The sequence below is a fragment of the Carya illinoinensis genome, chromosome 15, assembly GCF_018687715.1.
Source record: "Carya illinoinensis cultivar Pawnee chromosome 15, C.illinoinensisPawnee_v1, whole genome shotgun sequence".
Taxonomy (NCBI): Eukaryota; Viridiplantae; Streptophyta; class Magnoliopsida; order Fagales; family Juglandaceae; genus Carya; species Carya illinoinensis.
This window is the reverse complement of record NC_056766.1, coordinates 9,101,940-9,112,218: the sequence shown is the minus strand read 5'-3', so window position 1 is coordinate 9,112,218 and position 10,279 is coordinate 9,101,940. Positions and strand designations below refer to the sequence as shown.

The 10,279-nt window shown below is 34.8% G+C and overlaps 1 protein-coding gene across 1 annotated transcript; it reads left to right on the top strand.

The window, feature by feature from the left end:
• The first annotated feature begins 1,653 nt into the window (after positions 1-1,653).
• On the top strand, positions 1,654-10,279 carry LOC122296503 (protein DCL homolog, chloroplastic-like). Its single transcript, XM_043106271.1, has 3 exons — positions 1,654-2,055; positions 7,469-7,583; positions 9,850-10,279. Exons 1-3 carry the CDS (start codon positions 1,745-1,747, stop codon positions 10,018-10,020), a joined length of 597 nt encoding a protein of 198 aa, XP_042962205.1. The 5' UTR covers positions 1,654-1,744; the 3' UTR covers positions 10,021-10,279.

Here is a 10,279-nt window from a genome sequence, read left to right as displayed (position 1 = left end):
AGAGAGAGAGAGAGAGAGGGAGAATTGAGAGTCAAGAGATAGGTGAGAGATGAGAGAGGGGGGAGAACAAACAATTACAAGTGAGGCGCAGGGATATCTAAGAGTGAGATGAGAGAATATGAGAGAGAGAATTAAAGAGAGAGATTAAACGGTGCTTGAGGAAAAAATGGAGGAGGGGAAGGAAGGGCTCAAGGGTTTGAGTTGAAATCCTAACCTAAAACGGCACCATTTGGTATATTAAACCAAATGATATTGTTTCTTATTATCTGTTTCTAAAGCTAAGTTATAAAACGGCATCGTTTAACTTAATTAAGTAAAACTATGTTGTTTTATATAAGAATAAAATAATATATATATCATATCAGTCGGTTTGTTAGTTTGAATCTAGTTCAAATTAAAACCAAATCGGCTGACGTCGATTTCTAATATTTTCTATTATTAGCCCACCAGTTTTCTATCGGTTTTGATCGGTTTCGAACTTCAGAGACCAAGTTCGATTAGCGATGGTCGGTTTCACTGAATTTTGTAGAATCCCTTAATTTTAACGAAAGAGTAAGCCATGTGGCAGCAAGGGTACATATTAGATCTCTCCTCTTCAATTTCTTTCTTATTATGATTTTTTTAATAAACCTTGTGCCAGTTTTTGGTATTGATTTATGCTATTTGCAAATTAATTTAGTGATACACTATTTAAATCGCTTAGAGCATTGGTAATGGCTTATTCATTTTCATATTTATATAATATCATTTTAAATTGGTCCATATTGAATTATGTATCTTCAAAATTTTACATAATTATGAATAGTATTTATTCAAGTTTGAAGAATCACAATTCACTCTTCAAATATTATTTTACTATTTTTTTCTCTCCTAACCATTAAAATCAATTTTGTAAAATTTGTATTAATATAATTTTGATATATTAAGTTTATATTAAGTTAATGATACAAAATGTTTTTTTAGTATATATTAATATTTATTGATAAAAGTAGTCATTTTGATATATAAAATTGATAATATTTAGATATTTGGAATTTGTATTTTTGAGCACATTGTGTGTTAATTGTAAAATATATAAAAATATTAATTTTAAGAAAAAATAAAAAATAAAAATATTTTATTGTTATTTGGTTTAAAAATACATAATCTAATGTGGAAATTTTTCTTTATATGTAAAATCAATTTTAAAAAATTGTTATTTTGAATATGCATAAAAAAAAAAAAATCAATGCTAATGCTCTTAGATAGCTAACATTATTGACACTATAACAAGATTTGATTAATAACATTCAAAATTCTTAATTTCTTAAATAAATAAATTCATGCATGTTGATGGTACGGAAATAAATAATCTAAACTGATTTGTAAATAATATTTTTAGAAAAGTGTTATGATGATAAAAATATTTAAAAAAAAAAGTAAATTTATAAATTAATATTATTTCATAACATATATTAAATTTATTTTATAAAAAAAATTAATTTTATAATATATAATAACACATCAAATCACATTGATTTAATTTTATAAAATAATTATTATATTTTCACCTTTTATAGCTGACATGTGTACTTATTATCACGTGGTCTATTTTGTCCCTAAAAATCTAACGGATGAGGCGTCGTTGTCACGTTGATTGTTGTAAATTGCTTAATCTTTGGATTACTTTGAAAATCGAGTGGAAACCTCTCTTCCATTCCAGCTTGCCAACAAGCAACAAGCACATTGCTATCGCCAGCATTCTATGGCAGCTCCTCTGCTTCTAAGGGGCATTCCATACCTCCGCCTCCGACTCCACCACCAGCACCAGGACCAGCACCGGATATCCGGCAGTTTATTCGCGATTCCTCGCCGTCTCTGGTGCACCGCTGCCGCACCGACTAGGTCCGACGAGAATTTATCTCCTACGGACAGTGCCACCGCAGACTGGAGCGCCGGGGACCTTCCCAAGAACCCTCGGTGCGAGGACACCGACTACCGCAAGTGGAAAGTCGAGATCCTCAGAGACATCGAGCCCATTACTTATCTTGCCAAAGATATTCTCCACTCCGACAGGTCTCTCTCTCTCTCTCTCTCTGCTTGCCCGCAAATACGCCCGAAAACTTGGTACTGTAATCTTTTCTGTTATTGCGTTTGGTTGAGGAGAAAATGTAGGAAAAGAGACTGAACTAAGGTTGCGTTTGTACGGTAAGACAGAGAGACTCTCAATCACATGAGATTCTCTCCATCTAAATACAATAACTTATTTCGCTTAACTCAGCACCTTAATTGATGGGAATTTTATTTGTAAAACATATCAATCAAATAATTATTCTATCACAACAACAACAAATAAATTATTGAATAAATTTACTACTTTTTTAATTTTCATAAAAATGCAAAACGTATCTAAACTATTTCATACATCCAAATCCATCTAAATACATCTCAGACTTACAATACTCACTCAAACATCCAAATTTATTATTAATTACAGATAAATTGAGATCATTTAAAATATTCTTAGCATTCAAATGAAGCCTATGACTTATACCAAGGGTCTAAGTGAGAACTGTTATTGCCATAGGATATACCTGACTTCAATTTAACTGCTTAGCTCTGAGTTAAATAATAGGAAATACAGTTTTTAACGTTTTGTTTTTCCTTTCTGCGATATCCCTGCTTTGCGGCAAGTAAACGAAGCATTAAATTATGCTGCTATCTTCTTTTCCATCCCTCGTTTGAACTTTGTAGGACCAGCGCTCCTTGTATTTGGCCAGTGTTAGCACTTAGACTTGTACTTACCTTGGTAGTGGGAGAGAGTGTTTGGCAAACTTGGTATGAATCATCATGCAGCAATCACGACTGACAAGGACAATCGTTATGATCAGCTCCAGTTCTGTATCGATCTATCTATCAGTTAATTATTTAATTTTGGGATATGGCCGTTACATTTTAAAATTGCTGTAATCTTGTCAATCATTTGTATAGGCTCTGCGGATTAGGCTTCGACAATGAGTTTCTCTTCTTTTTCCCTCCCATTTTTCTGCAGTTGGTTGCTGGGTTGTGAGGTATGAGTTTGTAACTTCTCTGTAAGTTCGATATTGGAGGCACTGTTCTGATGGTCTTCACACAAGCACGCATGCACGTACAAAAATACGCATAAGGCCAAGCCACGCTGGGCCCAATTTTTTTAAAATTACACCCCCTTTGCATTAGATCAATATTTTGTTCATCCTATTGTTAGATCACTCTCCACGTTTACAGATCACACCAAATTTCTTATCAATTGGTTCCTGGGTTCGGTGTATTATAAAAAATTGAACAACTTATAGATTATATGGTTCGTAATCTCTAAGCATCTTGTTTAATGGACGTGATTGGTACCAAAAATTATGACAATATGCTAGCTAAATTAGTGATGCTACAACGAGTGGTGGAGTTATTGTTGGCTTGGTGTGGTAAGCCGGCAAGTAGCTTTAGTATAGAGGTACGCAGGATAGGTCCTCTGTGCTTAACGTGGAGTAGTTGTTAGCAATATAAATGTAATGCTCGCAACTTTGTTGGAGTTAAATATGCTCAAATTTCTGTCTGATTGGACAACTGCCCACAACAACATTCCCTTTTCTTCTTTTGTAGATCTTCTGAATATTCGTTCTCTTTCATTTCCTTCATAGGTGTTATCCTTCTTATACTCTCAATGTAATTGGGTTGTGCTGCTACCGTTCTATAATAAAATTTGGTATCTTTGCTTAAAAAAAAGTGATCTTTGAGCATTAAGTATCCCCCTCAGACGTCACTGATAAATAAATGGAATTTAGTTGTCAATTTCAAGTTGCTTTACAGTAGCATACCACGTGCTGTATACATTTTAACAGAAGAATGTATTGCTTCAAAAGATCAATATCAGTAGAAGTTAGTAAGGCATGCAAATACATTAAATGAACTGCCATACATGTTCTGAAATCGGAAAAAGTTTGGCTCTTACTATCAAAAGTGAACCTTATACATTCTGAACCCCATGCAATAACTCAAGTTGTAACCATCTAAGAGCCCGGATTAAGTTCCCATATGTTGGCTTGAAACTCTAATAGTTCAGATCATGATAGTTTTAGTTGAATTTCTAATTAACATTGGAATTTAAACAAACTATTGATAAGTGCGGATATGATATAATCTTTGAGTTTAACTCTGAAAAGTACTTGAACTTCTAAGTTATAGTTGATTGAGATTTGAGACCTCTTGCAAGAGAAGAATGGCCAGAGTTTTGAAGGCCAGGAACACTCTTTGGATCTTAGGCGTTTACTTTTCCATACTTTATTCCTATGGGCGTGTGCTTAATTTGAATTTCTAATTAACATAGGAATTTAAACTATAAACTATTGATAATGTGGATATGATATAATCTTTGAGTTTAACTTTGAAAAGTACTTGAACTTCTAACTTATAGTTGATTGAGATTTGAGACCACTCGCAAGAGAAGAATGGCGAGAGTTTTGAAGGCCAAGAACGCTCTTTGGATCCTATCCGTTTCTTTTTCAAACTTTATTCCTATGGGCTCGTGCTACTATTTTCAATGGGATTAGCTTTCATGATTTTCACTCATTTATTTCTGTCTCCTAACTTGTAACTAGTCTACTAGGTGTTCTCTTTTGTATGCTTGTTGTATACACCTATTCACTTGTTCTAATAAAATTTATTTTACTTATCGAGAGAGAGAGAGAGAGAAGAAGAAGACGAAGAAAACTTCAATCTTATCTTTTAAATAGTTTGCAGGATTTATTTTTTAATGGTATTTGGGATCTGTGTCTTATCAAATTTGCTCAATTTATCCATGTATTATATTAACTCTGTACGCCTATCGCCCTCTTTTAACCATAGGGCTCTTGATTTCTGCCTCCCAGATAGTAGGCTAAGCTTAGGTGAGCCTGGAAATTTAATTGGGAGTTTCTTTAAAATGGAGAAGGCCTATATCATGTTAATTGGGAGTTCTTATTATTATTTTATTGGAAATGCAATTTTGGGAAGAAAATAAAAGGGGTGCAAGGTTTCTTCCTTGCATATGAAATATCTTGGCCATTGGTCTCCCTTTAGGCACCTTTTTCAAGGGCAAATCTATAGTGGAATTGAGATGATTGAGCGCCAATTGGTTGGTTGGAAGAGGATCTATTTTTCCAAAGGTGCTAAGATCACTTTGGAGTAACTTAAATAATTTGCCTGTTATTTCTTTCTTTGTATTTTTTCCCCATTAGTGTGGCCAATCTAATAGAGAAGCTACAACGGGACTTTTCATGGAGAGGGCTACGTGAAGAGTTCAAATTTTACCAAGTAAACATGTGCTCTCCAATTTTTAATGAGCGGTTTTAGAGTTTGAAATTTGCTTTTGTTTAATGGTGCCCATCTGGGGAAATGGCTTTGGTGTTACCAACATAAGAGGAAAACCTTGTGGAAAGCTGTGGTGGGTTTTAAATTTGACTGTGCTTGGGGTGGGCTGTATTCTAATGAGGTACATGGGCTGCAAGAGGTAAGGTTATGGAAAGCTATCAAGAGAGGATGAGGGAGTGTTTTCTGGTCATATTAAACTCGAGGTGTAGGGCCTTCCCAGAAACGTATAGCATTGTGCATGCATATTAGGCTTTAGTGGCAGATTTATTTGATTTTTCAAGGGGCTACCTCAAGGGAAAGTCACTTTTTTCCAAAGCAGCTCATCACCGGGAGTTTGATGGCTTGATATAGTTTTGGAGATCCAAATAAATTCTTTATGCCTATAACAAGAAAAGGAAGTTCATTGTCCAATATGTCTATAAGACCTTATGCCTTAAGATAGTAACCACTTCCCTTGGAGGAATATTTGACAAACAAGGTGCCACTGAGGGTAGCTTTTTTATTTTTATTTTTATAGCTTGGACAGCCTTGTTAGAGAAGATCCTTATCATGGAAAACTTAAGGAAATATCATATTATTGTGACAATTGGTGCTGTATGTGCACGAAAAGTGAATAATTTGTGATCAACCTTTACTCCATTGTAAGATGCTGGTACCTCATGGAATTACCTTTCTAGTTGAGTTGTGTTGGCGTCGATTCTGCCTATAAGAAAGTAGACATTTTTGCCAATTCGAGGGGACTATATAGCAGTTCACAAATTGCAGTTTGGAAGGTGGTCTATATTTGTCCATCGTGGTGTATTTGGAGGTAAATAAATGATAGAAATTTTGAGGATCACAAGTGGATGAGGGGGGAGTTCAAAACTATTTATCAAAATTTTGTTCCTTTGAACAGCTTTTATGCATTTTAATAGACTGACTTTCCATGATCTCTCGTCTGTTTTCCTATTTTTATATGAGGTGTTCTTTTTGTATACTTCTAGTGTACCTTAGGCTATGTATTTTACTTTTATTTTAATAAAATCTTTGATTACTTATAAAAAAAAGTTTTGAAATTGATTTGAATCATAGAGTCCTGGAATTAGTGGCAAGAAACTAAAAGCTAATGTGGAAGGGCAGAACTACAGTCCCCCTTCAGCGGAGGTTGGGATGTTATGCTCATCTAAGCTACGGCTAAAGTTGCAAAATTATGAACTTGAATACTGCCAAGTCACTGATTCCGGCACAATATTCTATTATTAATGCTTAATGATTTTGAGATCCTGCCCATAGTTTCAACTATCTAATTGCAAGAGCATGGCCCTCTTAAGTTATGCATGTCTCTGCAACTAAGCAGAGCAAGCGGCGAGTCTATTGGCACAATTGGGTCACACCTTGTGTCCAATTCATTGGGGGCAGAATCCATAACGTAAATGATCTCTTCATTTTACCTTTGTAAGAGGTCCATTTGTATTTTAAACTGTTTTGCCTCCTGGTATTAAAATCCTGGTTCTCCCATCTTCAGAAGTACAAAATTAAGATTTTCAATAACTTTTGCATGCAGTGTTGGAGTTTTTGACAGGGTGTAGTGCAACACCACCTTGCAATTTGTCTTCAAAACCTTCATTCTGGGTACATGATGTTAGTTCCACCTTGGCCCTAAGGTAGTTTTGCTTCAAGGCTACATCCTCCTAACCAATAAGAATCCATGATTAACCATCTTAACTTGCCAAAAAAAAAACCATCTTAACTTACCAAAAATAAAACCATCTTAAATTTGATTGACAGTCTTTTCTTTTCTTTTCTTCTTTCCATTTTCAAAACTGTGTATGGGAACAAAAAATTTTCAGTCTAAGTATTACCTTTGTGTCTAAATTTTGTTGATAGTAATTCAAAATGCATATAAGGTTGCAACTATCAAGACATGAAAACTGATAATGCAGAAACTAAGAAATGCTGACCATGCCAGAGTGCAACATTAGATATGTTGTTGTCCTGTCAATTATCCTTGCCTCATGCGAATTTCCGTTTCTGCTGTAAAAGCCACATTTTGAATTTCAATGCTTAAGTCTCTGGTCTGTGTATGAAATTTGCTCTGACCCTATGACTGCTTTGCTGTTGCTAGGTATATAGATGGGGAACTTCTAACAGCCGAAGATAAGAAAGCTGTGGTAGATAAGCTTCTTGCTTATCATCCACATTCTGAAGATAAAATTGGTTGTGGACTTGACTCTATTATGGTAAGCTTTAATTTACATAATGTCACAGAGTTTTAAGTATATCCATCTAAGCTTAGGTTGTTGAATGGTTACCAACTTGTTCATGAGGCAGGCTTTTTAAAGAGTTGTGGCTCCCTCAAGCATTGTTGGATAACCATAGCCTGAGGAAGGCAAGACAGGTGATTGAATTATGAACTAAGGTATCAGGAAGATGTACTAAAAACTTGGTTAAAAACAACATTCATTTCTGCTCTCTAGTATTAGTAAAAGCAATAAATTATGTCATTGATCTGTATACTATAAAATCAAAACCATCCACTTTTTGCAATGAAACAATGAAAATCTAAACCATAAATGTGCTGTCCACTTGATGGCTTGACCCAACCCTATCTTTCATTGCCAGGGAGGGACATAATGGTGTTATGATTGGGTGACTGTTGTAAGCATTTGGTTGTTGTTTGTCATGTATTGGTAGAGTTACCATTTAATGAGGAAAAGCTTTTCCATTTAATGGGTCATACTTGTTATTTGATTAACTTTGTTCATAACTCATAACATAAATAAATAAATAAATCAAACTCATAACTGCAACATAATATTCATTAAACTGATTCAACAAAGAAAGAAAATCCTCCCTAAAATGCATTTGGTATTGGGAGTTCCATGCATATATTTCTTCTCAGTGTTATTTTGTTGCGTTTACTTTAAAAAGAAAATGGAAAAAGAAAGAAAAAAAAAAAAAAAGGAGGAAGTGGAAATGACAGGCTTTTTAATATAATTCAGCCTAAATATTGGGAAGCACAAAAGTTTTGAACTTCTTGAGAAAATGAATTTTAAAGCAGGACAGATTTGTCAGGTACAATCATTCATACGAATAATTGGTTTTTTATGTAAATATAGGCCCTTTTCCCACTATTCCTCACCAAGAAATCATAATGGACTTTTTGAATAAAAATTTTCACTTGTTGTCTATGTAGATCACCTGTCTCTTGCCTCTTGAGATGTATGGTGATCCATCAAGGCTTGAGGTAGAAGTGATGTTCCTTGAAACAGATTCATAATATTTTTGAAACAACTACTTTTCAGAAAAGAAAAAAATGAAGCAACTGTTTAGTGTAATTCTCTCATGAGAAATGCTACTTATCATACCCACACCACACACCACCATGTGATTTGTCATTGTTGACCTTCTATTTAAACTCATATTTACACATTAGTGTGTGTTTAAAATTAATGTGAGTTTAAATAGAAGAAAAATAGAAGGGTAAAAATGAAAAATCACATGTTGATATGTGGTGTAGGGGATAATAAGTAGAATTTTTCTTCTCTCATAGTTACCACTTCAATCAGATTAGTGCCTTTCGTCCTGCTGCATATGCATGAATAAGAAGTAACCGCAAAAGTGCTTGGAGTACTGCCATGCATTAGGTGCTTGTGCTTGCACTCTGTTGCACCACTTTGATATCTCATCTGTTAATGGCTGCCAAAGCAGTCTTGTCATGAACATGATTTCAAACAATTTGGAGGGTTCTTTTCTGGTCTGTTTAAATGATGAATCATAATTTTTCTAATGCTATTTCAAGCAATCTACGTTGCAGTTCCCGTCTTTGTAATTTTTACATTCAGCATCTCAAAATTCTAGAGGCAGATTTCGTTTTGGAAATCACTTGTATATGTAGTAGCCTTATCAACACATTAGTACAGTTAAAATGGTGGTAGAACTTGAATTAACTGTACGATATTCCCAAGTCCATATGATTAATTAAGGAACAGGTAGGCTCTGTCGTCCATCTCAGTTTGGGTCTTCATCCTTGACTCTAGGGGTTCACTTTGCTTTGAATCTTTGCAAAAATAATCTGTTATTCTTTATTCTCTTTCATTGGAAATTAATAGCGGAGAAAGTGATTGATGGATACTTCTGTCTAATTGTCTCTTGATGGTTTTATTTTCCTATGCACAATTTGCTTCTGGGAACTAATGGATGTTTGGTCAGCACAGGGTTGTCGTGTAGATTGGTGTATATTACCTTTAACTGGTGACAACTTTTTTCAATCTATTACCTCAGTCTAGTGGAATGGTCTATCCTTTTTTCGGTCTCCATACAGACAGTTGTTCCATTGAATTTGATGCGGAGAGAATTAGCTGCGGACTTGCATGTACAATAATAGTACATGAACTGATCCTGTCTCCTTTCCCAAGTTGATCTTCATATAAACATGTCTAAAGTAGCTTGTGTTATTCATCAGTACGAACTTTCTAACCGGTTAATTAACTTCTGTTCCTGAAGGTTGATCGGCATCCCACATTTAAAAGCTCAAGATGCCTCTTTGTCATAAGAACTGATGGTGGATGGATAGACTTCTCTTATCTAAAGTGTCTTCAAGCATACATTCGAGATAAGTACCCATCCCATGCAGAAAGGTTCATTCGTGAACATTATAAACGTGGTAGTGGTTAATGTGTGCTAGTCCTGGGATTGACGATCTCTTGGATCACTAGAGATGGTCATGATATGTTTACTTGGATATTTTTTCTTTTCCTTATGGATTGGGGTGGGGTGGGGTGGGGTGGGGGGCGGGTGGAGAACTTGCACTTTTCTTTCAGTGACCAATCTGAATGTGTGTGTGTAATCTACAAATTGTCAACATGGTAGATAATCCTTGACTGGGACTTAAAAGTTTGTTTTATATGCCAAGACACAAAATGATTGAACGCTA

Coding starts and splice junctions, on each gene's coding strand:
- LOC122296503 (XM_043106271.1), top strand. CDS start 1,745: ATGGCAGCTCCTCTGCTTCTAAGGGGCATTCCATACCTCCGCCTCCGA. Junction 2,056..7,468: donor GATATTCTCCACTCCGACAG/GTCTCTCTCTCT, acceptor TGCTGTTGCTAG/GTATATAGATGGGGAACTTC. Junction 7,584..9,849: donor GTGGACTTGACTCTATTATG/GTAAGCTTTAAT, acceptor CTGTTCCTGAAG/GTTGATCGGCATCCCACATT.